General features: G+C 48.6%; 3 protein-coding genes and 1 long non-coding RNA gene across 4 annotated transcripts; all 4 read right to left on the bottom strand.

The window, feature by feature from the left end:
* LOC125531473 (uncharacterized) lies at positions 1-5,843 on the bottom strand. Its single transcript, XR_015607721.1, has 5 exons — positions 5,610-5,843; positions 5,313-5,518; positions 4,817-5,104; positions 4,497-4,727; positions 1-1,786 (listed from the first exon to the last, which is right to left on the bottom strand). It is a non-coding gene; the product is annotated as an uncharacterized LOC125531473 (long non-coding RNA).
* Positions 5,844-11,768: 5,925 nt separating this feature from the next.
* Positions 11,769-13,546, bottom strand: LOC125531472 (3-ketoacyl-CoA synthase 5). Its single transcript, XM_048695864.2, has one exon. It carries the CDS (start codon positions 13,510-13,512, stop codon positions 12,001-12,003), a length of 1,512 nt encoding a protein of 503 aa, XP_048551821.1. The 5' UTR covers positions 13,513-13,546; the 3' UTR covers positions 11,769-12,000.
* Positions 13,547-17,409: 3,863 nt separating this feature from the next.
* Positions 17,410-18,858, bottom strand: LOC147966283 (uncharacterized). The gene is made up of 2 exons (XM_087530774.1): positions 18,818-18,858; positions 17,410-18,715 (listed from the first exon to the last, which is right to left on the bottom strand). The coding sequence occupies exons 1-2, from the start codon at positions 18,856-18,858 to the stop codon at positions 17,410-17,412; spliced, it is 1,347 nt and encodes a 448-aa protein (XP_087386900.1).
* A 3,460-nt stretch (positions 18,859-22,318) lies between these two features.
* LOC147966282 (uncharacterized) lies at positions 22,319-23,659 on the bottom strand. The gene has a single exon (XM_087530773.1). The coding sequence runs from the start codon at positions 23,657-23,659 to the stop codon at positions 22,319-22,321; it is 1,341 nt and encodes a 446-aa protein (XP_087386899.1).
* Between the last annotated feature and the right edge of the window lie 4,108 nt (positions 23,660-27,767).

Here is a 27,767-nt window from a genome sequence, read left to right as displayed (position 1 = left end):
TCATAAAGACGTGTTGATTGTTTCATGAACCAACGTGCCCCTTCTTCAAATAGGGCGATCGCAGTCAGCGATGGGACCCCTCCCAAGCTATACATTGGGACGTTCACGCCGTTGGATTTGCCTAACTGCCCTTGCTTCGGTACCCCCACAGCACCACTTGTTGTGCCGCTCAAAATGTTGTTGTCACCGGTCCTAGTTCCTACACTCACATAATCACTTTGTTATTCAGTGCATAAAGTTGTCACTGTATCCACAATTGAATTAAATTTGAGGTATAATATTTCCAATCAAGAAAATACATCTTCAATCTTAATGTAATGAGCACCGGAAATGTTAACACTGTTGTGCCGTGCAGTACATAGCTTCATGTAGCAAGACGTAAAATGTTGACATTGTTATCTATGGATTTGCTAATAAAATTTAACATTCAAGTAGGTATAAGCGTGTAAGACACGCGAAACCATTCTTCAGCCAATCAACATTGTTTCAAAGCAAAAGAAATTGACAAATGAAAAAACACATCAACGCAGAACCATGATAGGTTATCTCTGCATAATAATACTGACAAACTTTGTAAAGACGTGTGAAAAAAGTACAGTCATGAACCATGGTGCAAACATATAGCAATGTCGGAATTAAGATGATGAGCATTACAACAGGGGGAGATCATTGACCTAAAATCTCTTACAATGAACATGTCTTCTCTAAATGTAGGCCATGGTTGAGAAGCAAACCGGAACCGGATATTCAGTAACTCAAGCCAGAAACTTATCCACCTCTTCATATTTCAACAACATATATCTTCTAAATGTAGGCCATGGCTGAGAAGCAAGCCGGATCCGGATATATTCAGTAACTAAAGCCAGAAACTTATCCACCTCTTCATATTTCAACAACATATTTCTTCTAAATGTAGGCCATGGCTGAGAAGCAAGCCGGATCTGGATAGTCAGTAATTAATGCCAGAAACTTATCCGCCTCTTCATATTTAAACAACATATTTCTATAACATGGTATGAAAGAAAATTGATGAGAACAATAGTACATTTCCTCTTACTGCAAATCAACACCGACCAATATACAACAGCACATGCACATATAAGAGATCCAAATATTGATGATAGGTTCATGCATAAAGCAAGAAAATTTGCAGAATATACCAGAATCTTATTAAGCGATCCTAACTCCATGTGAAGTTTCCTAGGAAAAACATCAGCAAAGGATCAAGGTGGACAATAAACAACAGTAATATATAGTGCTTGGAGGTAAATAATAATAAATGAATCCTAGTGGGTTCAGGTATTTTGAATAATGAAGAATATTAAGAACTAACCATACACATGGTATGAAAGAAATTGATGAGAACAATAGTACATCTCCTCTTACTGCAAATCAACACCAACAAATCTACAGCAGCAAAAGCACATATAAGAGATTGAAATCTTGATGATATGTTCATGCATAAAGCAAGAAAATTTGAAAATACACCAGAAACTTATTAACCGATCCTAGTTCCATGTGAAGTTGCCTAGGAAAAATATCAGCGAAGGATTAGGGGCTTCACATGGTTTTTGCCTACTGGTAGGAATTTATTTGTATGTACTGCTGCAGGTCAGAGGCTGACAATAAGAATGGATGTTCTACTAAAACGATATAGGTTTTGTGTGTTCCAGCAACAATGTTAGTTCTTAAAGAAAAAATGTAATAAGTTGATGGTTACATTCCTTTGATTTGATTCTCTCTGTCCTCCCTTCTCCTTTTCAAAAGAAAGTGGATCTCGTCATCTCTGACAATTTGAAAAGTAGGTATCAGTCTCAATTTAGATGCAATTTTGTACAATGGTCCAAAACAAGCAATATGCAGTAACAAGCACAAAGAAATGTAAAGAAATCAATTTACATCGAGTTAATAGTCTACACACATAAGCACTAAAGCGGAGTTTGCGCGTAGGAAACACTTTTTTTTGCGGGAGCGTAGAGAACACTATGTAAGAAAATAAAAGGTGTATTAGAATTTTTCTGCTAGTCGTAGGACATCATCGACACCGTGCTGCTAATAAATTAAACTATTAGAACTTATAAAATTAACCAAAGGATCAGAGAATGCGTAAGTGAGGAGGGCTAAATACATATATGTCAAGTTGAAAAATCTGAAACCAAATTAAAAACTGTAGCACAACCAACTAAAAGAAAGCTCGCTGGAGTCAGGCTAGAGCTCAATCCATGAGGCATGCTACAATATGAACACAAAGAGCACTACTATATATATCAGCTCCATGAGCATTTGTTGTAAGAAAACGCATAAGAAGCCTACTTTGAAAGCTAGCAAGACCAGCATTATAAGAATCAAATTAATATAGTAATCAGAATTAATTATATAAGAATAGTATAATATGTTGTCCAAAATCATAGGATATAAGAGTTCACCGTTGTGTTCATCACTTTCATAGTTTCTTCTACTTCTCACCATATCATCATTCAATTCTGAGTCCACTAAAATGGTAGATAATTTTGTTCTAAAGTGTGTCCTATGCTCCTACCAAATACATAGTAGTAATCAGAATTACCCAAAATATAGTAATCGGAATTAATTATAAAAGAATAGTCTAATATGCTTTTGCCAAGTATTAATTAGAATTAGTCCACCAAGAACAATGGTGGGGATTCCGAGTGAAATATACATGCTCCAAATAGTCAAATGAAACATTCCTATCCAGAAGTTTAACATCCATAAATACCAATATAATCCACCTACGTGATTACAAAATTTTGATTAGACATTTTAATTTGATGAAATGAAAGACAAATAAACATGAATAATTAAATAGCTTTATGGTGTTTCAGCTGAAACACAAACATGGTGGGCAGCCTGACCGAAACTAACACACTCACTATAGAACCGCCCAATCCCATTCACGTTCCCTCCATCGCTAGCGTGCTTGCTGCCACAATCATCACTCTCCCCGCCAGCAAATTGCTGAAGATATGAGATTTACTGGAAAATTTATGATTTCTCACTGAATGATAAATCAAGTTCTATTTCCACTGCTTCTATAGATCAGAACAAAGACAGATATTGAATACTCATGCTTCTGGGCATTCTATTAAATCTCAATTGTCAATAACTAATCTTTAGAAGGCAAAATATATACAGAGAAAGAAAATTGTGGGGTCTTGAGCTAGATCCATCGATATTCTCACTGGCCGCCGCAACTTTCTCTTGCTAGCGGGATATGTTTTGCTTCTTTAGATACTCTGCTTTCTTCTTATCAAATGGTCATGGCATATCAGTATCTACTCTGTAACTATTCGTCAGATTGCGTTTCTCCGAATTGATGGTTAGTAATTAACTAATTACTCCATTATCGGCTCCAGATTTTAGCCTAACAATGGAGGCAACGAAGTTAGTTATGAGTATTAGATGTTTGGGACAAATAGCTGCAGTACAAGGTTAGTCCCTGCGAATTGACTGACCTTTTGCCGTGTGTTTACATTTGCATATATGTTGCACATGGTAAAATATCGACCAAAATATTATGAGATGACATGGTTAGATTAAAGAAAAACTATATAAGGTAAGATGAAGTACATGCATTAACCTATTTCCGTTCTGTTTGTTGCATATTTAAAAGGGACACGCTGAACCGACCCAGAGATGGGAGGATGATTTCGCCGCAGTTTTCTTAGCCTAGTGGGATTTAAATTCTTTTTCAAGGTATTCTCTCTACTTCAAGGTATTCTTTTTCAAGGTATTCTCACAGCCCACCAAAATGAAATAAATCCAGTATAATAAAGATGCTACAATAGTTTTTCAGACTCAATAATATGGAGATGTTACTAACAAACTACAAACTTATCACCCCATGGTAATTTAACTACAACCCTATACATACTACAAACTTCGTTCAAAATACACACAGCCGACTGACAACCATCCAATACTCCTAGTCTTATACATACTGCACACACTCGTAAACAAAACCCTCATTAAAACAATACATCAAGCAACAATATATTTTGGTCCAGTGATGGTGAAGACTGAACACCCCCATCCTGAAGGAAGTGACCGAGCTAAGTGGATTTTATAGTTTTCAATTTAAGTTTGTGCATAGACCAGCTAATGTTGCTGCTGACCTGCGTGCAAAAAATGCTTTGCCTCAGCAACAAAGGTGTGCCAGGATAAATAATGAATCCTAGCTTCGTTTTCAGCCTTCGGTATATGACTATAACTATGTACTTATTCAGTAATGAAAAGCTCCTGATTCGGAAAAAGGTGCACGTGCATGAAACAAGGATGTAGCAAAACAAACATATAAATACTGTCAAATTCTTCAAACAGAATAAAAATAAGTAGATGGAGCAGCAAATCTCTGTTTCTAAGAAGTACACGAGCTACAAATTTCATATTCAGGAAAGAGGAACCAAGACATAACCAAGAAAAAGAAAACATAGGATCCATAAACGTAAGATTCTGTGAATTGATGAGGCAACACTAACCTCATCAAAGCTTTTCCCATGATGAACGGCATGTTCGTGTCTCTCTTCCCTGAACGGTTTAAAGAGTTGTTCTTGTATATGATTGCTAAGCACGGCCCTTGGCAGATCTTTAGCCCCAAGAACAACACTTAAGGGCAAGTACATTTTGCTTCTTTATAATCGGCCCTTTTGAAATTAAAAAGGGCACAAATTTGATGCTTCCAGCGTTCACATTTGTCACACATAACCCACCTTAGAGCCAATCAATTTGAACAAATTAGCATGAACAAAAAGAGTTTAGAGAATTCAAGTATGAAGGTTAGCCTTAGGAAATTGATTACCTTTCCACCTGAATCGTGCAACTGCGAGCCTCATTCTAACACAGGATACATAAATTGTGGCAAATCTCAGTAGCAGCAGCAGTATAGTATGATGCACTTCGTTTTGTCCGAGCAACACAAGGAGAACAATAAATTGGTGGAGACTCAAAATAAAGCTTATCTACTTTGCAAACGAAACTTTTTGATAGAACATGTTGCCTTATGCCTCTTTTCATATCCTCAATGACTGAATAATCATAATTTCCTCAATCCTCATAATTGAATGTTATGTGTCACTGGACTCACACCCTGGCCAACACAGCAACAACATCATCAGGTCATTTGCAGCAAGAAACAACGTCGGTATACAACAAAGCATAGCAGCATATTACAAGATACAAGCGCAAAGCAGCAGCAGGCCATCAGCGACAAGCACCCAGCGACATCAAGCACCCAGACAACACACACACACACACCCACACGTAGCAAGCAGGGCGAGAGGACCGAGAACATATACCTTGCCGGCGACGGGATTCCTGGCGGCGGCGGAGATGACTCGCGGCGGCGATGGAGGTGAGTCGAGACGGCGGCCAGGGCGACTCCACGTGGCGGCTAGCGAACCCAGGCGGTGGCGGCACTTCTTGGCGCAACACGGTGATCGTTTACAGTGGATCTATACGAAGTACTTGGCGATCTTCTCCGTGGTGAGTGTGATGCCAACCCCTGCACGTTGATGAGGAGATAAGAGCGGTGGAGGGCAGGGCGGCCAGAAGGAAGGAGACCTGCGGAGAAGGACGGCTCCGGCGGCGGCGACCTGCGGCGAAGGGTGGCTCCGACGGCGGCTGGAGGACCCGCGGGGCGCGGCTCGGGCGGCTCCGGGGCGGCGGCTCGGCGACCTGCGGGCCGCGGCGAATGGCGGCTGGGGGACCTGCGGGGCGCGGCTCGGGCGGCTCGACGACCTGCTCCCGGCTGCGGGACGAACGACGCGGGGGCGCAAGGTCGTGCGGGAGGAACCGCGCGGGGGCGTGAGGTTGTGTGGGCGAGCAAGAGGTCGTGCGAACGATTTCTTTTAGCGATCGATGGACTGCAGGTGGCTTAATTGCGTGGCTTGTTGGGTTAAACACGGAATGATTACAGGCCATCAGATCTTGTCGACGGATGCACCTGATTGTTTGGATCTGCTTTTCTCTTTCTTTTATAGTGATACTAGATGAAATTCTGTGTGAAATCCGGGTCGGGACACTCATGACTTCGTATTGGAATAGTTCTCGTATGATGATATTATGTCCAAAACATACACGGCGACAGCGACGGTGGTGCCGTACACACTACGTCCTCTTAATGGATCAACGAACTAAGAAAACGTGGGCTGGTTGGCTGGAAACATATATGGGCCGGTGTAATAGTCCAAAAGAATGTGAAAGGACGGGCATACATGACTATAATAACTTGCAGAAGAAATTATGATATATATAGATAGATAGATTAGAGCATCTCCAGCCGTTGGCCCCCCAGGAGGCGCTAAAAATCGGCCCTTGGGGGTGTACCGGTGAAAACCGCGTGCTGGGGCGTGATGCCCCCAGTCGCGGCGTCCATGATTTATTTGAAAATCATAAACTAGGCGCAAATTCATCCAAACTTCGGCAAGTTCATACATATTTAAAATATTAAAAAAAACGCTATTAGGCCCGTTGTCGCCCTCGCCGCTCCTCGCCGCCTGCCGCCCTTGAAGCTCTACAGGCCGAGGAGCCTGTAGAACTGCCTGTAGTTGTCGTCGTCGTTGTCGCCTTCTCCGCGACCGCCGTCCCTACTGCATTTCTCCTTAGGTTGGCGCGGCGGGTTGGACGGTCCGAGGGCGTCCTCGTCCTCGTCGCTGTCGAGGATCACCACGCTGTGCTCGTCCTCGCGCCCACGCTTGCGGGCGGCTATCTCCTCCAGGGCTCGGCGCTGCCGGACCATCTCGTTGTGGAGGTAGTCGTCCCGCGCCCACTTTAGGGCCTCCTCGTCGGAGAAGCCGCGCCGGACTATGGCCTCATACTCCGCGGGGAGGCCGGGCTCCGTCTTCGGCCTGACGAGGACGAGGCGGCCAGAGGTGGGGGAGGAGTCAGCGATGCGGACGCCGGAGCTGCGGGTGCGGTGGCTGACCGGCGTGTCCTGGGGCTCCGGCTTGACGGGACGGAGGCAGGGAGAGCCGGTCGAGCGGCCGGACGAGGAGGAGGACGCCCCGGGTCCATGCGCCTCGGCGTCCATGAGCTCCCACGCCGACGCGGGAGAAGGACGGGGGAGCGGGGTACTCCAGCCTGGGCGTGTTGCCGCCCTCGATGTACTCAAGGACGGCATCCAGCGTGCAGCCGGGCACGCCCCACCATCGGCGACGGCCTTCGGAGTTGAGCCTTTCGAAGGGTACGACGCCATTGGTGGCCTCGAGCTGCTCGACGTGGCGGTGGCGGAAGTAGGGCTCCCACAGCGGGCTGTCGGGGATGTACCGTGCGCCTTCCCTCGCCGCATGCGGCAGAGAGCCGCGGATACGCGTGATCTCCGCATGCCGCGCTGCTCCGGTGGGCGGTGGTGGCACCGGGACCCCCCGGCGCTGATCCTCCACGCCCCGGGCACCCGCATGTCTGGCGGGACCGGGTACTCGGCTTCATAGAGGAGCCGAGCTTCGTCCTCGTGGAGGTGGCGGCGGCTGAAGCCGTTCGCCGCCGCGCCATCACCTGGGAAGTGTTCGGCCATGGTTGAACTGGAACAGCGAGAGGAGAGGGAGGGACGGGGAGGAACGGGGCATCGGCGGTGGAGAGTCTGTGCGTCACCGGCGCGCTGGGGATGGCTTATATAGGCGGAGGTGCTGCGCGGCCGCCGTGTTACGCGTGGCGGGCGAGGGACGTGCGTCGTCCGGTCTTCACTGCGCTGCCCATGAGGCATCAATGAAGGAGGCTGACCGCCGCGACAGCTTTGGCATTGATTCGCCGCGGGAACTGAGGCGATGAGGACGACGAAGCGGCGAGAAGAGCCGAGTCGCTGCCAAGGAGGGCCTGCCAACTTTCGCGCCAAAAACGATTCGGCCGGCGCCCCCAAGCGCCCCCAGCACGCCGGGTTCGGTTTGGGTCCGCCGGCGCCAATTTCGGTCCGAACCAGCGAAAAAAAGACCTTTAAAGACGCGACTGAACCGATTTTTCAACGCTGGCGGTCGAAATATCGCCTGGAGGCCTTGTTAAGGACGCGGCTGAAGATATTCTAAGACCCCTGAAGAATATTGAGAGGGGCCGTAAGTCATTGATCCATGCGGTGCCAGCCACTCGCCAAGTTTGCGTCCTCAAGCTCGAGATATCGGACCTTTCCAACCCGCGGCTTCACCACCAAACGCGGCCGATACGCCGCCTAATTGTGCCCATATGTTGTAGGCCTGCTCGGACCCAAATGTTGGTTTGACGCTCCTAGAAGAAGCCTTTCGTGCCGCCACAAAGCAACCACTGCGCTGCACGTGCTCGCTATCAGCATAGCTTCCAAAAGCACCGCCTAAAGTGGGCTCATGCTGAAGGCCCATAACAGCCAAGATTCACCGCAGTGACTCCGAGTAGATACTCCCCGCGCCGGCATGGATCAACCCCCGCGCTGCATGCACACGCCTTCAGCACAACCTCCAAATGCATCGTACTTCCCATCTTCAACCCAGAGCCAATGACGTCGAGCTGGATCAATGCGATAGAGCCCCGCCAGCCGTTCGGCCCCTCAGAGCGCCTAAATAGAGCGGGCTGGGGGCATGCTGGCGTTAGTTCGGCCCTTTGGGGCGACCTAACTTCCAGTCACGCCCCCAAGCGCCGGCCCCGAGATGCGGGAAATTTAAACTTGGTCATTCCCGCTATCAAAAGATGCCACAAATTCAGCGATCGGACGTAGTCTGGCGTTACAAAAAACAGAGCGCCGCACGCCGCAAGTTCGCGTGCGCAATGATTCACTCGGCGGGGTCGGCTCCAGGCGTTGGCGGAGTCGGCGTGTGCGGACTCGGCGGTGTCGGAGCTGCTTCGGTGCTGGGTTGTGTCGGCCGGTTTCGGCACTGCTGGGCGGCAATGTAGATGCGTCGTTCGGGCTTGGCGTCGGTGTAGTCGTGGGTGCGGGAGCTTGCGTCGTCGGCGTTGCCGTCTGCATCTGGTTCAGGATGAGGCCGCGCTCCACCATGTACCACGCCCTGAGCTGCTCGTCGTTGCTTTGGAGCATGTCCGCCCCGCCCATCAGAAAAGCCATGTCGGTGTTCCTCTTTTTCGCGGCGACGTTCGTCCGGAGCAGGTCGAGCTTGATGGCGCTGTTCTTCATCAACGACGACCACCGCGCCTCGGTCTTCTCTTCACGTAGGACGGCCCGAGCCTGGGCGTCGGCGGGGCAATGCTCGATGGACTCCTGCACTCGCGCGGTTGCCGCGTCAGCGTTTTTCCCCTTCTTTGCCAATTTGTGGTCGTCCGGCCGCCCCTCTGACGCGCCCGGAGTCGTCGCGTCCGGCTTGTATGTCTCCTTGGCCTTGTCGAGGGTACGTCGGACTTCCGCCCACTTCTCGCACTTGTCAATGCGCTTGTAGACGTGGAGGTGCTTGAAGTCGGCGTCTTGGTTGTCGCGCCGATACATGGTGAACATACGCAACAGCTGCACGGAGGAACAAACAGTTGGCGGGCGGCGGGCGTTGACGACGAAGAGATGCGGGCGAACGGCGTGCGTACCTGATCCTCAACGCTGGCGCCGCTCTCCGGGCGAGCCGCGACCTCCTCGATGATTCCATGCCATTTGTTGCACGCCAACTGGATACGCCCCCAATGGTTCGCCATCGTCTTGGAGCCGCGCTGCATGTAAACGCCTTTGAAGTACGGGTCGACGAGCTTTTGCTCGTCGAACTCGGCCTTGATGCGGTCCCAGTACGTCTCCAAGCTCTGGTTCGCGCCGGTGGTCGGGTCGAGGTAGACGGCTTTCCATGCTTCGGCGAGGCATTCCTCCTCCTTGGACGTCCACTTGATACGCGGTTCGCCTGACCTAGCCGCCCCCTTCTTCTTCTTCTGGCGCCCCTTCGTCGGAACAGGAGCCGGCTCCTCCTCCTCCTCGTCCTCGTCCTCCTCCTCCTCCTCCTCCTCGGGTTCCTGCGCTTCATGCGCGTCCTCGCCGTAGACGTAGCCAAGCTCGGCCTCCATGTCGCCGCTGAGATCCACTACCTCGTCCTGGGTGGCGAACCCGGGAGACGCGGCGGCCGCGGTCGATCCTGTCGCGATGATGTCGTCCATGTCAGCTCCTGTGTCGTCCGTGTCGCCGAGGTGCGAGAAGGGCAGCGGTCCACGGCGGAGATGGGGCGTCGGTGTGGACGCGTAGGCGGCGGGCAGCGAGTAGTTGTATGAAGGGTACTGCACGCCGACGAAGGCGAGCGAGGGTGTGCGCGTCACGGGGTGGCCATGGGGAAGGTCACGTTTGGGTTGAACCCCCCGTGCGCGTCACCGTCGGCGTAGCCGGGCGACGACGATCCCCATGGAGATCCGGCGCCTTGCTGTCCCCGCGTACTGGGCGTGGCTGACGACGGGTGAATTCATCATCCCCGCGTGGTCGACCGATGAGGAAGACGCCGCCGCGCGCGCCGCGTTGTCGCGGGCCTTCTTAACAATGGCCCTGTTCCGCCGGTCGGTGGTGACTGCGTCGCGTCGCTGAACTTCCACCCTCCACTCGGCGTTCGACATGCCCGATGGCTTCGATGGCGGCGCCCTCGGCTTCCTCTGCTTCGGCTGGGCCACGGTGCCAGTCGTGGTTGCCGCCGCGCGCGGCATGGCGTATTTCTTCGGCGGCATGGCGGCGACTGGAAGGCGAGCTGGAGGGGGTTTGGCGGGAGAAAGGGAGGGAATGGCGGGAGGAAGGCGAGCGAGCGGAAGAGATGCGAGGGAAAAGCGTCAAGAAGCGGCGGGAAAAGGCCCTCGGGTCGCCGCCAGGGCGGGCCCACGCGCCTTTTTCGCTTGTGCCGGCTCCCCAAGCGTCTTTCAGGGCGCCGGGTTTGGCCTGGGTCCGCCGGCATCAGTTTTGGCCGAGCCGGTGAAAAACGGGCTTTTGGGGACGCGACTGGGCCGTTTTTTTAACGTCGGTGCGGCAAAATCGTCTGAGAAGGGCCTGTTGGGGGCGTGGCTGGAGATGCGCTAACTCCACCACACTACATGAGTCCGTCGTCGGCCGTACCAGGCATGCCTCTTTATCGTTTCCTATGGCAGATAGCATCGATTCCGCTAGGACGGGGGCATGCCGCGATGAAGAACATCCGTGTCTACAACGTGTGAAGCTGGTAGTCAACACGCCGCATGCAACGTCCCACTCTCCATGGAGGAGCCCGAGTCGACGGAGGCGACCCTCCTGGTGGTAATAGGTGGTAAAAGTTGTCACTGCCTCCGGACATGGGACACCCCCAGCAAGGACGACCAGCACACTATTGTACGAGCACTGGCCCCGGATCCATGGACCCCGGCGTCCTTGGGCAAGCCGCACGCTGTCACGACCCGGGTCACGTGTCCACCATGGAAACCCGTTGAACCAGGCCCTATGGAGATGGCTCTGCCGGTGCCGACAGGTGTTCGTAGCAGCCGTCGTGTCGTCTTAGAAAATGAGGGTGAATGGGGTGGCGAGATCAGCGATCCGATTCTATAGAAGACATCTCGTGATATGTCACTTGTGCATATCTGTTTTTAGTGTAGTTTGAATGTGACCTACTCCCTCCCTTGACAAATATAAGATGTTTTAAATATTTTAATATGGACTACATACGGAACAAACACACTAAAACATGGATTCACAAAAAAGTTAGAACATCTTATATTTGTGAACCAAGGAAGCACTGTAAACTAATATAAGACTTTTTAGATCACTCGATGTAGTACTTTTTAAGCCTTCTAATTTTAGGCATGGGCCTGTGCCCACCACTATCTTTGTTACACTAGTTTATTAAACAACCAGACCAACAATCATATCAGCAACCACATTAGTGTATAACATTTTTGAGAGAAACACAACCAAGGATATACAAATAACATTACAAGGTAAGAAAAGATTGAGTACAATATTTTCTGCGGTGTACAGGTACAATAATGGAGATGATACATTATAATAGTGAGGCTTTGCCTTCCCTTGTACTCCCTATTTATTTTAGAAATCAAAGCGGGTAAAAAAGAAGAAACAAAGCATCCTTTTGTTAGCCCGTTTCAAGTGTCTTTGAACTGCTTATTATTGTGACCTGGCATGCGTGTGTTGTTGGTACTTGTTTTGGGGGACTTGATCTTCACTGGATAGCGGTGGATGCACCCTGCCCATGGCCCATTCGTGTCGGGGGATGGAATGATGCACTTCCACACCGCGCTGTTGCATTTGAATCCTGAGCCAAAGCCGATCATCCATACGCGATCACCACGATGCATACGGTCCTTGGCCTCTATATATGCTAGCTCATACCAAGTTGAGCTGCTGGATGTGTTTCCGAAGCGGTGCAGGGTCATCCTCGATGGCTCAACATGCTCGTCGGACAAGCTGAGGCTGCGTTGAACCTCATCGATGACCGCAGTCCCACCAGCGTGTATGCAGAAATGCTCAAATGCTGTGAGGAAGTTAGGCACGTACACTTTGAAACGCCCGTTGGTCAGCTTTTGTGCCACAAAGGACATTGCAAACAAAACTTGTTCCGAGATTGGGAGGACGATGGGTGCAAGGGTGACGATGTTGGCTTTGAGAGTGCGGCCGGCAGCAGCGATAAGGTCCTTGGAGAGATTGACACCAGTGTGCCCCTTGTCATCCTCCTCTCGATGTATGCATCTATATGAGTTATCATCCGCCGCGGTAAGCGTACGCACAACCGACATGAGCCGGAGTCGGGCTTTGGCGGCGGATGTGGACAGTAGCACGGCTGCTCCGCCCATGCGGAACAGGCAAAATGGCAGAAGCATAGCTCGCTCATTCCCATCATAAAGAAGGGGGGATAGAGTTTCTGTAGATACCACCAACGCTCGTGCGCCTCGGCGCGCGGTCTGTAGAAGGTTCCTCGCAGCCTCTACTGATATCAGCCCAGCGCTGCACCCCATTCCAGATAGGTGCACACTGCGGATGTCGCCTCGTAGCTTGTACTTGTTTATTATCATGTCGATGAAGGACGGTGTTGGGTTGAAGCCGCTGCAGTTGACGACTAGTATGTCGATAGTGTCAGGACATACGCTTGTCTTGGAAAACAATTCGTCAATGGCTGAGAAGACCACGAGCTCAGCCTCTTCGCGGGCCGCCTCTAATGTTAAGTACTTCTTCCATGGGATATAGTGGACTGGTGTGGGCAAGCAGGTCTCCTCGCTGAGCCCTGAGCTCTCGAGAAGCCGCGACATGAAACGGATGCTCCGTTCGTTGAGTGTAGACGATTGGCGCGCGCACTCCAGGAATGCGGCAAATGGGACGCGGTTAAGATGAGTGCCATGGAAGCAGGCGTAGTCGACGAGGTACACCTTCCGTGGTTGTGATAATAGATACATGGTAACTGCAGAGGCTGGGAGGAAGCATGACAAGAAGAGGTATGCAGGTGTAAGGGCTCTGAGCCGACCCAGGATCTCATCGTGCCCGAGCCTTGCTACCACAACAATAGTGGCTGCCGCTATTGGCACGGTCACCATGGATAGGAAGTTGTCTACTACGAGCTTGAAGAGAAATTTGAGGTTCTTCCAAATTCCTGATGAACTCATGCTGCCAAAGCGCAAACATGTGGTTCTATCTGTGTGCGTGTGAGTGTTGTGAATGTGAAGATAGACTTGTCTTACATATAACAGCTGGTTTTATTGCTACCAACTACCAACTAATTGTGCAAATGAAATGTATCCATTAACACGGTGTAGCATTAAGCAATCACATGTTTTTTTATAGATCACCGAACTAAACATATTGTTCCAAATAGCCCAAACAGACATTAAGATACCCAATCCATTCTGATAACGTGTAACATGGTACTTGGGACTTTTTTCCCCTTGACTGATATTCGATATTTCTGATAACGGGAACTCTTGCTAGAAGGACCATGTGGTTGCGAGCCCGAGCTGGTGTCCCTGGGCTTCTTTTAGTTCTTCTCTTGTATCACCACTGATGGGTGCTGAGAGCTCATCAGTGATGTTCTTTTGTCACCATTGACGGGCATCCAGCTGGAGGGGGTTTAGGCGCCCTTCACTGAAGAACTATTCTGTACTAGTTACAACGACAACGGCTAGGGCTATTGGCACAGTTACCATTGGTAGAAAGTTGTTCACGATGATCTTGTTCACATATTTGGGCTGGCTGCTCATTCGTGCTAAACTCATGCTGTTGAAGTGCGTGCGCGGGAGAGGGTGTAGGGATAGAATGTGGCTGGTGCCTGGTACCGCGATCCCATATACAGACGGGGAAGTTCAAACCAACTGATTTCATTGTTATCAACCAATCCACGTGTTTTTTATGGATCGTTCCTTTGACACTGCTTCAACAAACTAAGCATGTCATTTGTTTCTTTGTCTGAACTATATCACATTTTCCTACCTGCGAATTCCCGACCTGCCTTGCCCAAATTAATGGGGCAGTAGTATGGTGACAGCTTATCTATGATAAGTCATTTTTTTTTCTTTCGAAATTAAGGGGTTCCCCAATTTCATTTCTGGAAGAGAATGTTCCCTACAGGACTGTTCCAGAATTATGATACATATCCAAAACAAAAGGACAGACACAAAGACTGAATAGTTCTCACTACTTTATAGTTTATAAAGCCGTCTGGGAGTACCAGAAACTGGTGGACAAAAAAGGCTTGAATACAAGCCTCTAACATGTCTAGACAAATAGAATACTCCTTTTATATGGGTTAACCAAAAAAAGATAAATATGCTAGGAATTACCAAAAAATTAGAAACATCCGATCATTGGTTTGGTGGACCCTAAACTTAAAGTCTAGATTTAATGGCTTAGATTTAATCTCACTTCCAAAGAACCCACGCAATCAAAATAGATCTCATTTGATTTATTTATTGTTTTGCATGGAGATATCATAACCTACAAAATCAGAATAGATCTCATGTGTTTCTTTTGCATGGAGATCTCATACGATATATTAGATGGACTTCTTTTTCTTATAGGTTACAAAAAAAAAAGATGGACTTCCTTTTGTAGCTGGACACGTATCCTCACCTTAATAGTCACAAGTTCCTAAAAAAGACAATAAGTGTAGGTTGCATACGTTCCGATGCATTGCTCCGTACGTATGAAAGAGGACACTAGCCTCCTCCTTCACGACGACTCCTCTTCCGCCCCCATCCCCCGAACTCCCCCTCCCATTGCATTGGGTTTCTCCCATGGCGTCCTCCACCCCAATTTGTAGGCCAGCGGCATGTGGGACGACATAGAATACAGATCTACCATTTGAGGAGGCAAGAAGAGTCATGACGGACGGCTGCAGGTAGGATAGGGTGCATCCGGGGAGGAGGTCTGAGGACTCCCCGATTCGAGGGTGCTGGCGGCTCAAGGACTCTCCCGGGTGATGAGGATGCAGCTGCAGACGATCTGGAGAGGATACTGACCATGGGCTTGTGAGGCGTACGGAGAGGGCTAGGACGTTGATTTTTGTTTCTTTTTGAAGGCAGGCTAGCGGTTTGGAGAGGAAAATATTGTGCAATATCAATTCAAGTTAGAAAGCGTTGATGGATGTATGCATGAAGATACACGAAGATGGAACGGGCCAAATTGTTGAGTTTTCACCTGGTGGAGGCCGCATGAGAATTCTTCGATCTAGCTCTTCTGCTCCCCCCAAATTCAAAACGTGATATTATATGCTATATGATCCAACCCACTACCTCTTCTGTTTCTAAATATTTGTCTTTCTAGAGATTTCAATAAGTGACTACATACGGAGCAAAATGAGTGAATCTACACTCTAAAATATGTCTATATACATCCGTATATGGTAGTCCATTTGAAATGTCTAAAAAAACAAATATTTAGGAACGGAGGGAGTAATAGTTTAGCATATACTCTCTCCGTTCCGAATTACTTGTCGCAGAAATGAATGTATCTAGAACTAAAAAATGTCTAGATACATCAATTTCTACGACAAGTAATTCCGAACGGAGGGAGTATTTATATTTGGAACTAATATGTGTACATACAAAGCAGTATGTTATGTCTAATCAGTCCAGATTTGTTTTTCGTAATGTCATTATGCTTTACAAGTGAGAGTTTTTACCTTCTTCAATTGTTTCCTGGGAATTACCAAATTCGTAGCAAAAGGCTATCACGATAAGACCTTGAACACTTCCAAGGTAAAATCCACACATCATGTATTTCTTGTAGTATAAGCAACATAAGCTTGGTCTTTAAAATTTCTTAATTAGAAGATACTTCCTGTAACTACAAACACCACAGACCATAATGATGATCTCAATCTCATGGCCCGCAAGAGTATGTTTTGTTTAGGCTGGAAACATGGAATGTCACTGATCAGAGTTTGTGGACAATTGCGATTATGTAACCGCCTATTGTATTTTGCAGGTCTTCGTTATTTATGACTCAAGGATATGTCCTCTGTACATTGGTCCACTCACATACGTTTGTTCATTTTACGGGAAGTCTCTGACACTGAAGAAAATCTGTACAAGTGAAATTGTTCAACTGCAGAAGAATATAGCAGAAAGGTAAAAGATATTAAGTGGAAAGGGGAATGGGAGTTGAGAGGGTGTCAATTCCCACCAATTTCTTCTCATGGGCAGACCTTCATCCCAAACTAATTCCGATCATATACCAAACAAGGGAATAAGAGTGAAATTCTATTTCACATGCCTACTCCCTCGTGCGAACTCCTCTTCCCCTTCCCAAAGTTTACCAAACAGGCTGAGGAAAAGAAATCACGCCACAGACTGGCATGAGTCCCCAGGTGTTTTTAGGCGATGCGACCAAAGTGAGATCATCAGAATAGTACATCATTTGATAGTAGTCTATGTTTCCTGCATTTTTGGAAGAGCAGCATTGTGTTCCATCAGCTAGCATTACTGCATCAACTGCTCTTGAAGTTATCATATCCAAATACTACCAAACGTACCCGTACGTACAATGAGCAGGTGAAGCATATTTAATGCTAGTTTCAAGGCAGATTAATAAATGATTTGACACATACATACATTAGGAAACAAGAAGGCCAAGAGAACTTGTCCATTTGTATTTTTATTTTTCCGACAGAGAGAACTTGTCCATTGCAATGGTGCATCTAGCATGGTTATAATGATATATCATTGTGCCGATAAATCTTGAGAGCACGACTACACAAAATAGAGAGAAAAATACTACCAAGTCTGACAAGTATTCACAAGTTTACGACAAAAGAAACAAAAGTCATGTCTAACAAACTGCCCTCGCGTGTTCTTTTGTCTACATACCCTCTGCAGTATATTTAAGGGAAGGACGTCAAAAGTTCATTCTCAATTGAAATCTCAACAAAAAGCCCCAGCTGATTTAGGTTGCAAAGGTTACACCAATTCAAGAGCAACATTTCTCCTTTAGCTGCTGACATGGTTGATTGATCACATGCCAAATTAAACAGGCAGCCACACAGATATATATGCACTAGAAAGAGTACTCTAGACAAAGCAAGAGTTGATATGATTCATACATGACTTACTGAAGTTGTGTCTACGGTCGACATAGTGTACAAGATACTCGTCAAGGTTGTAGGGTCTGGCATCCGGAGTATAACCCTGTGTCATATCGTAGACGAACTTGTGCTTGGCTGCAACCCTCCTGTGGTTCTTCTTCTTGTTGATATGATAGATGCTGAACCCATAAGATTGCTGATGACGGCAGCCCAGGTATACTGAGTCGGCAGAAATGGAGGGGAATGTCTCCGTGGAGATGTGCAAGCAGTGCGTCAGGCCGACAAACAGCGCGTTCTGACCAAGGCTCCTGACGGGGACCAGCCTCCTGCCGGCGATGTCCACCTCCAACAGCTCAATGCGGCTGGTGATGCCGTCCACTGTGAATAGCTCCTTTCGATTGTATGCCTCAACGCCGCCGAACCGCTCCATGCCTCTCCAGTACCGCACCATCAGCATCCTCCCACCGGTGCCACGGACCAGGAGCGAGATAATGTGATTGAACCAAATGTAGTCTTTCTCGGCAAAGCAGCGCTGGTCAACCACCTCCACCAGCTGAGGTAGCGGCTGCAGCTCAAGAAGGTAGACCGAACCCTCTGGCGAGCTGATGTAGCAACGTCCTCCGAGGGACAGCAATGTGCGGAATAGTACCTTGCGATGACTGTCGTACATGGGGTGGGAGATCTGGCCTGGGCTGACCAGCGTCCAGTGCGCATCGCCAGGTTTGGCGAAGATGATGGTGGCTACACCGGCTCTCAGGCAGAGGATGAGTGTGGGCGGGGAGGTGGAGTCGTCAAAACATGCGCCATTGATCACCCTCGGAACAACGCGGAGGGGATTCTGCAACAACTTCGGGATGTAACGTTCACTATAGGGGGGAACGGCGACAACGATGTTGGAGACGGCTGGGAACTCGGTGACGGTGTTGGTGAGTGGGTCGAGGAGGTGAATGGCCTTGGTGGGCTTGTGGAAGAGGACGAGGAGGCCGTCGGCGGCGCCGATGTGGCAGTGGGTGGAGAGCGTCGGGAGGTGGACGCCGAGAGAGGCCGCGGTGGCTAGGTTGAGGAGGCGGCGGTGGGGCTCGGCCTCGTGGTTCATGGAGAGCACCATCCAGTTGCGGGGGCGGAAGCGACTGTCGAGGATCCCTGCCGTGCGCGGGTCGGCGGTGAGTCCGCGCCACGGGCTGCACACGGCGCGGAAGCGGAGGTACTCGGCCACGTCGAGGGAGAGCAGCCGGCCGGAGATCTCCTCGACGAGGTCCAGAGGAAGCAGGTTGGCCCAATCCCTCCATTCCTCCGGGCCGAAGTGGACCTGACGACGCGCTTCCGTCGTCTCCCTTGCCGATGATTCATCTGTCGCGCCAAGATTGGCCAATCGCTCGGGCTCGGATGACTCTGCGAGGAGGCAAAGCCGCCGGCGCCGCGCTCGTGTCATCATCCCGTGAGATCCGTCGCCATCGGATCCCGCAGCCACGGGAGGGACGGCGAGGCTCCGGCGCAGCGACCGTTGCCTCGTCATCGTAGCGGCCTGGTGTGGTCGGGACTCGGGAGGCGGGGCGCAGGTTTGGCGGCGGCGGCGGCGGGGACAGAGAGGAGGGAGCCAAATATGCGGGCGGGAGTCGGGCGTCGCGAGTGGCTGCGGGCTTCTTCAGTTGAGAAATGCGGCCCATGGACTACTGCACTGGACCTTTACTACCGAGTACGCACACAGCCCTTCTCAAAAAAAAAAAAGTACGCACACAGCCAAAGTATATTTCCTTGCTGCGAACAGACGTTTTTTTTAGTTGAAAACGCTGCTTGGGTAGCTTCTGACAAGGAGATAACTCTCGTTTCTTATTGTAAAGGATGTCACTCTCGTTTTGAATGAATAAATGGTGGGTTTGACTGTAAAAAAAAAGAGACATGCTTGATACCACGCCTAGTTTTCGGGAAAACATGCATTGGGTACTGTTTGGGCATAAGCCGAGTGTCCTTTTCGGGCACTCGGCTTAGACCTGGGTAAGCGGAGCACAATCCATAGAAAAAACATGACAACTACAGGGCCCTTCATATATATCAGACTAGCCCGTGTTCCTTGTACGGCTCAAAAAACCATCGTCTTACAGGTAGCACTTGACAGTGGCGAATCTAGCAGGACATTGGAGGGTAGGCTTAAAACACAAATTTCCTAAGTCTAATTAGCAAATGCATTGCAATTGTTTCATGTAAACCACCGGAATATACTTGTCAAGTGGTTTGTCTAGTTTAAATAGGATTTTGGAGGGTAGGCTTAAGCCTATTGAAGCCTCCCTGGTGGAATCGCCACTAACTTGACATACTCCCTCCTTCCATCTATATAGGGCCTAATGCGTTTTTCGAGGCTAATTTTGACTAAGTGTTAGAGCAACAATATATGACATGCAACTTACACAAAGCATGTCGTCAAATTCGTATGTGAAAGGAGATTTCAATGATATATTTTTTACATTATGCATGTCATGTACTATTAATCTTGTCAATAGTCAAAGGCCGTCTTGAAAAATACATTAAGCCCTATATAGATGGAAGGAGGGAGTATGCCCAAAACAACACTCAACTTATAATCGATGCTCGACAAAGGAACTACGTGATACTCTCACCGCACTTGACGACACATGACGATGGGCGCTATAAGCCCATCGCAGTCTAATTGCATACTGGGCTTACAAAATTTATTTTCTTTCTTCAAAATGGCAAAAATGTTTGAGTACCCCTTGGAAAGCACTCTGCTTATACAGGAAGCCAGGTGTTATATTGGTAGATATATAATTAAGATATATCTGTTAGACAATTGTGTAGTGATGTGAGAGAAGGATATTAGATCTCAGATGTAAGATAATTTGGTTATGGAACATAAAATTTAGCTCGTCCTATGATTTGAGTTGTGATGATTTTTTCCCCCACATATGTGTGTAACACAATTTTTTTGCTATTGCATAGTGATGTTTGCTGTAGTTGATATGTATTTTTGTATGATGAATTTTGGTGTGAATATAAAAGTTAGAACATTTTATAATAATGAATGGAGGGAGTAGATAACAACTAAATGTTGTTGCTGAGAAAGAATGAAGAAGAGCATCCAAAATTAGCACTTGATTAAGCAATCAACTAATTAGTCTTTGGATGCATTTTTAATTACATACAGTGGTCGTTTTTCTACAAGGGTTTGATAAACAGAACACACTGCTATTGCTACCTCATTTTTCTCTCAGCAACAGATGTACGTTCAAAGGATTATACATGTCCATTTCCGCAAATCAGTATGCTCACATCTTTCCTGCATTTTTCAAAGAGCAGCATTACGTTCCCTCAGTTTCCAGCTTCACCACCGTAGAAACTGAACTTGATGAAGTTATCATGTCCAGACACCACCAAACGTGAGCAGATGAAGCACATCTAATGCCTGTTTCGGAGATGATAAATAAACAAATTGAAACATATACCTAGACTAGGAAATGATAAGGCCGAGAGAAATTGCCCATTGCAAATTTGCAATGTGCATCTAGCCTGATTACAGTGATGTTCTAAAAAAACTTTACAGTGATACATTGCCGTGCGCGTCATATTTTTAGAGACCAGAGACACAAAATATAGAGAAAAAACTGAAGGAAAAAACCATAGGAAAATTTAAACAATTGTTGCGCACACAAAATTATAAGTTCAATACGTTACTACCTCTGTTCTTAAATGTAAGATGTTTTGGCACACATTTAGGAATACAGGGTGTACACAAGTTTACGACAAAAAAGTCATTAGTCTAACAAACTGCTCTTGCATGTTTTCTGTATAAATACCCATGTATTTGAGGAGAAGTTAACAACAACAACAAAAATCATTTTCTCTATATATTATCTCACCAAGACTGCGCTTATTATAAAAAAACATGGTCAAGTTTTAAGGCTCCAACCCCATATAACCTTGGATGCACTCAGATAGCATAAATCATTAAAAATGCATTGTTCAGATCGCTGCTTAATTAAAGTGAAATAAATATGTAAAGCCAAGCTTGAAAATTCTCCAAAAGAAAGAGGGAGAAACGCAACATTGCGTAATCAAAATTGAAGCCATGTGAATTGAATCGCCTTTTACAAAAGTGTGATGTGCGGATGCTCCACTGCCAAATATAAATCTTAGCTAAACAACACAATGAAAAAAATAGTCATGTTTTAAACCGACCACCGACAACAAATACTATTGAATTCCCTTCTTTTCTCTGATGCGAAACAAATGACATAACAAAATATCTTCAGGCTGTTGAAACATCACTCAGAGCAATGAACAATTAGCATAAGCGTAAATTTGCACGGAGGAACCAAGAGTTCTAAGATAACCAAGAGTTGAGAGATTATTCAAAGGGGTTCTAGCAGGTTTGCTAACAGTGTTGTCCCCCAAATCAAATGACTCACAATGGAACTTTTGGGCTTGCTGCATTCGCCTGGGAAATAACAAAGCAGACAGTCCAATCTTTTCTTCGAAATCTGAAGCTATTTCTAACCTTTCCATATTTGCCGTAGGATGTAAAAAAATAAGGTCAGTGTTTACCTAGAGGAAAGGTGCTTAATTAGAGAGCATAGGACTTGCGCACAAGAACTCTACAAATTATCAGTTTGTAAAGCCAATGGAGAGCCAAACCAAATGGTTCTAGCATAAGCAGAATGGGAAAGAAAAGGATGTGCTCATCATTTTGACCAATGACATCTAGAACAAAATCAGAGAGCAAGTCCCTATGAAAAAAGAACATGTTAAACAGGCACCTCATTTAGGTTGCAGAAGTATATATAGAGCAAAAGTTTTTCTTTAGCTGCTGTCAAGGGTGATCGACCACATATGCCAAATTAAACAGACAGCCATAAGATACATTATATGCACTAGAGAGGGCTCTAGCGAAAGAGACAGCTGGTATGATTGATACACGCCTTGCTATAGCTGTGTCTACGGTCCACATAGAATACAAGATATTCATCAAGGTTGTAGGGGCTGGCAGCGGGTTGATATAAATACCGGGATATATCAAAGACGAACTTGTCATTAGGCTCGGTCCTCGGGTGGTTCTTCTTGTTATTGATATGATAGATGCCAAACCCACAGAATTGCTGATGATGGCAGCCCAGGTATATCGTGTCGGCAGAAATGGAGGGAAATGTCTCGGTAGAGATGTGCAAGCAGTGCGTCAGGCCAGTAAACACTGCATGCTGGCCAAGGCTCCTCACGGGGAGCAGCCTCCTGCCGGCTATGTCCACCTCCAACACCTCAATGCGGCTGGTGATGCCGCGCACCATGAATAGCTCCCCTGGATTATAAACCTCAACGCCGCCGAAGCGCTCCATGCCGCTCCAGTACCGCACCATCAGCATCCTCCCACCGGTGCCACTCACCAGGAACGACATTATGTGCTCGCACCAAATGTTATCTGGTTCGGCAAAGCGGCGCTCGTCAACCACATCCACCAGGCGAGGTAGCGGCTCCAGCTCCATAAGGTAGACCGAACCCTCCGGCGAGCTGATGTAGCAGTGTCCTTCCAGGGAGAGCAATGTGAAGAATAGTAACTGTTGATGTTCGTAGTTCCTGGGGTGGGTGGACCGGCCTGGGGTCACCATCGTCCAGTGCGCATCGCCGGGTTTGGCGAAGATGATGGTGGCCAAACCGCCTCTGAGGCAGAGCAGGAGTGTGGGCGGGGAGGTGGAGTCATCAAAAGCTGCGCCATTGATCGCCCTCGGAATAGTGCCCAGGGGATTCTTGAACAAAACGGTGTGGTAGTCCAGGGGGACGGCGGGAACTATGCTCGAGATTGCCGGGAACTCGGTGAGGGCGCTGGTGAGTGGGTCGAGGAGGCGGATGGTCGTGGTGGGCTTGTGGTAGAGGACGAGGAGGCCGTCGACGTCGCAGATGTGGCAGTGGGTGGAGAGCGCCGGGAGGTCGACGCCGAGGGAGGCCGCGGTGGCCAGGTTGAGGAGGCGGCGGTGGGGCTCGGCGTCAGGGATGATGGAGAGCACCATCCAGTTGCGGGGGCGGAAGCGGCTGTGCAGGAGGCCTGCTGTTCGCGGGTCGGCGGTGAGTCCGCGCCACGGGCTGCACACGGCGCGGAAGCGGAGGTACTCGGCCACGTCGATGGAGAGCAGCCGGCCGGAGATGTCCTCGACGAGGTCCAGAGGAAGCAGGTTGGCCCAATCCCTCCATTGTGCGAGGAGGCTAAGCCGCCGGCGCCGCGCTCGCGTCATCATCCCGTGAGATCCGTCGCCGTCGGATCCCGCAGCGACAGGGGGGGACGGCGAGGCTGCGGCGCAGCGTCGATTGCCTCGTCATCTAGGCTGCAGGCATGAGAAAGGGATTTGGTGAGGGGGAGTCGGGCGTCGGGCGTCGGCGCAGAGGTTTGGCGGCGGGGGGTCGACGAAAGGGGAGGAGGCAGTGTACGTGCGGGCGTTGCGAGCGGCCTTGGGCTTCTCGAGTTGAACTTTGCAGATGGCCTTGTAGGCCCAAGGATCTAGGTAACAGACCACTGTCAAACAAGTTGTCAGTGAAGGTTGCTAAAAAAAAGTTGTCAGTGAAGAAGTTCTAAAAAACCAGTGAAGTGTGTTTCGGAAAACAACATGGGTCTGATGGGGGTCGATGTGTCGTCCGAAGCATGATGGCGGATGCGGTTTTAGGGACATCAAACTTTTTAATCTCGCCCTCCAAGCAACGAGAATCGTGTGGCGAGTTCTCGTCGATCCATCATCTCACTACACCACGGTTGTCAATCGGAGGCACTTTTATAAAGGCGTGTCTGAAAATGCATCCAAATTGTATATAAAAAGGCACTTTCTCGGTTTGCCTCAGATCCCTGTATATAAGAAGGCACTTTTTTGATTTGCCTTAGATTCCTGTATATAAGAGGGCATTTCAGGAAAATGCCTTCGATTGTACGTAGCTTTCACGGCATTTTCTCAAATTGCCACTAAACAGACATGAATGGGAGGCGTTTTCAGGAAAAGCCTTCAAATCGAAGGTTTTGAGGTGTTTTTTTAATCGCCTCAGCGGCGCTGGCGTAAAGGACGGCGCCACTAATTGAGCGCACGGCTGTTTTGCTGCAGCGACGGATTGGGACGGCGGCGGAGGACGGGGATGGCGCTGGCAGACAGCTGATCAGGCGAGGAGCAGCCACTAATTGGGCGCAGGGCCGTTGCTGCGGCGACGGACTCGGAACGGCGGCGGCGGACTAGGATGGCGCCGCCGTACAGTTGCTCAGGCGACGAGCAGCTGCAAATTGGTCCTGTTTTGCGGCTTCTGCGGCCATGCATGAGAATAACGCGTTGGCGGCGCGTTGCTCACAACTCCAGTTCCGGCGTGGTTGTTTATCCCAGCTTTGGCCGCCGGCGATGCATGCATGTTCAGATGGTTAAGCGCTTTGTTGCTTGTTCAGATAGGCTTAGGCGGCGCGGTCGGCGGCGGCTGGAGGGGGGGGGTGGGAGGTGCAAGCGAGCGCGCGAGAGTCCAGCGCGCGGGAGCGGGCGCAACAAATAAGCGGCGCGCGATTGCGTTTCGGCCCGCGCGCTGGACTACGTATGCCGCGCGCGCGGTTTTCGCGCGCCCGCTGGAGCAGCTATTCCGGTTGCGCGCGCTAAAAGGGGGGATTTTGTGGCGCGGCGCTAGTTTGGCGCGCCTGTTGGAGATGCTCTTAGGTGGTGTAGTGGTAGTGAAGGAAATATGCCCTAGAGGCAATAATAAAGTTATTATTTATTTCCTTATATCATGATAAATGTTTATTATTCATGCTAGAATTGTATTAACCAGAAACATAATACATGTGTGAATACATAGACAAACAAAATGTCACTAATATGCCTCTACTTGACTAGCTCATTAATCAAAGATGGTTGTGTTTCCTAACCATAGACAAAGAATTGTTATTTGATTAACGGGATCACATCATTAGTTGAATGATCTGATTGACATGACCCATTCCATTAGCTTAGCACCCGATCGTTTAGTATGTTGCTATTGCTTTCTTCATGACTTATACATGTTCCTATGACTATGAGATTATGCAACTCCCGTTTACCGGAGGAACACTTTGTGTGCTACCAAACGTCACAACGTAACTGGGTGATTATAAAGGAGCTCTACAGGTGTCTCCAAAGGTACATGTTGGGTTGGCGTATTTCGAGATTAGGATTTGTCACTCCGTTTGACGGAGAGGTATCTCTGGGCCCTCTCGGTAATACACATCACATAAGCCTTGCAAGCATTGCAACTAATGTGTTAGTTGTGAGATGATGTATTACGGAACGAGTAAAGAGACTTGCCGGTAACGAGATTGAACTAGGTATTGGATACCGACGATCGAATCTCGGGCAAGTAACATACCGATGACAAAGGGAACAACGTATGTAGTTATGCGGTCTGACCGATAAAGATCTTCGTAGAATATGTAGGAGCCAATATGGGCATCCAGGTCCCGCTATTGGTTATTGACCGGAGACGTGTCTCAGTCATGTCTACATTGTTCTCGAACCGTAGGGTCCGCACGCTTAAAGTTACGATGACAGTTTCATTATGAGTTTATATATTTTGATGTACCGAAGGTTGTTCGGAGTCCCGTATGTGATCACGGACATGATGAGGAGTCTCGAAATGGTCGAGACATAAAGATCGATATATTGGAAGCCTATATTTGGACATCGGAATCGTTCCGGGTGAAATCGGCATTTTACCGGAGTACCGGGGGGTTACCGGAACCCCCCGGGGGGTTATTGGGCCTACATGGGCCTTGAGGGAGAAGAGAGAAGGAGGCAGGAGGTGGCCGCGCGCCCCTCCCCTTCCTAGTCCGAATAGGACAAGGGAAGGGGGCGGCGCCCCCCCTTTCCTTCCTCTCTTCCTCCTCTTTCCCCCCCTTCTCCTTCTCCAACTAGGAAAGAAGGGAGTCCTACTCCCGGTGGGAGTAGGACTCCCCCTGGCGCGCCCCTCCTTGGCCGGCCGCCCCCTCCCCTTGGCTCCTTTATATATGGGGGCAGGGGGGCACCCTAGGACACACAAGTTGATCTTCGTGATCATTCCTTAGCCGTGTGCGGTGCCCCCCTCCACGATATTACACCTCGATCATATTGTAGCGGTGCTCAGGCGAAGCCCTGCGACGGTTAAACATCAAGATCGTCACCACGCCGTCGTGCTGACGAAACTCCTCCCCGAAGCTTTGCTGGATCGGAGCCTGGGGTGCGTCATCGAGTTGTACGTGTGTCAAGAACTCGGAGGTGCCGGAGTAACGGTGCTTGGATCGGTTGGACCGGGAAGACGTACGACTACTTCCTCTACGTTGCGTCAACGCTTCCGCTTCGGTCTACGAGGGTACGTAGACAACACTCTCCCCTCTCGTTGCTATGCATCACCATGATCTTGCGTGTGCGTAGGATTTTTTTTGAAATTACTACGTTCCCCAATAGTGGCATCCGAGCCAAGGTTTTATGTGTTGATGTTATATGCACGAGTAGAACACAAGTGAGTTGTGGGCGATATAAGTCATACTGCTTACCAGCATGTCATACTTTGGTTCGGCGGTATTGTTGGACGAAGCGGCCCGGACCGACATTACGCGTACGCTTACGCGAGACCGGTTCTCCCGACGTGCTTTGCACATAGGTGGCTTGCGGGTGACAGTTTCTCCAACTTTAGTTGAACTGAGTGTGGCTACGCCCGGTCCTTGCGAAGGTTAAAACAGCACCAACTTGACAAACTATCGTTGTGGTTTTGATGCGTGGGTAAGATTGGTTCTTGCTTAAGCCCGTAGCAGCCACGTAAAACTTGCAACAACAAAGTAGAGGACGTCTAACTTGTTTTTGCAGGGCATGTTGTGATGTGATATGGTCAAGACATGATGCTGAATTTTATTGTATGAGATGATCATGTTTTGTAACCAAGTTATCGGCAACTGGCAGGAGCCATATGGTTGTCGCTTTATTGTATGCAATGCAATCGCGCTGTAATGCTTTACTTTATCACTAAGCGGTAGCGATAGTCGTGGAAGCATAAGATTGGCGAGACGACAATGATGCTACGATGGAGATCAAGGTGTCGCGCCGGTGATGATGGTGATCATGACAGTGCTTCGGAGATGGAGATCACAGGCACAAGATGATGATGGCCATATCATATCACTTATATTGATTGCATGTGATGTTTATCTTTTATGCATCTTATCTTGCTTTGATTGACGGTAGCATTATAAGATGATCTCTCACTAAAATTATCAAGAAGTGTTCTCCCTGAGTATGCACCGTTGTGAAAGTTCTTCGTGCTGAGACACCACGCGATGATCGGGTGTGATAGGCTCTACGTTCAAATACAACGGGTGCAAAA

Source organism: Triticum urartu, chromosome 6A (genome assembly GCF_056163025.1).
Source record: "Triticum urartu cultivar PI428250 chromosome 6A, HENAU_Tu73, whole genome shotgun sequence".
Lineage (NCBI taxonomy): Eukaryota > Viridiplantae > Streptophyta > Magnoliopsida > Poales > Poaceae > Triticum > Triticum urartu.
This window is presented reverse-complemented; position numbering and strand designations above follow the sequence as displayed.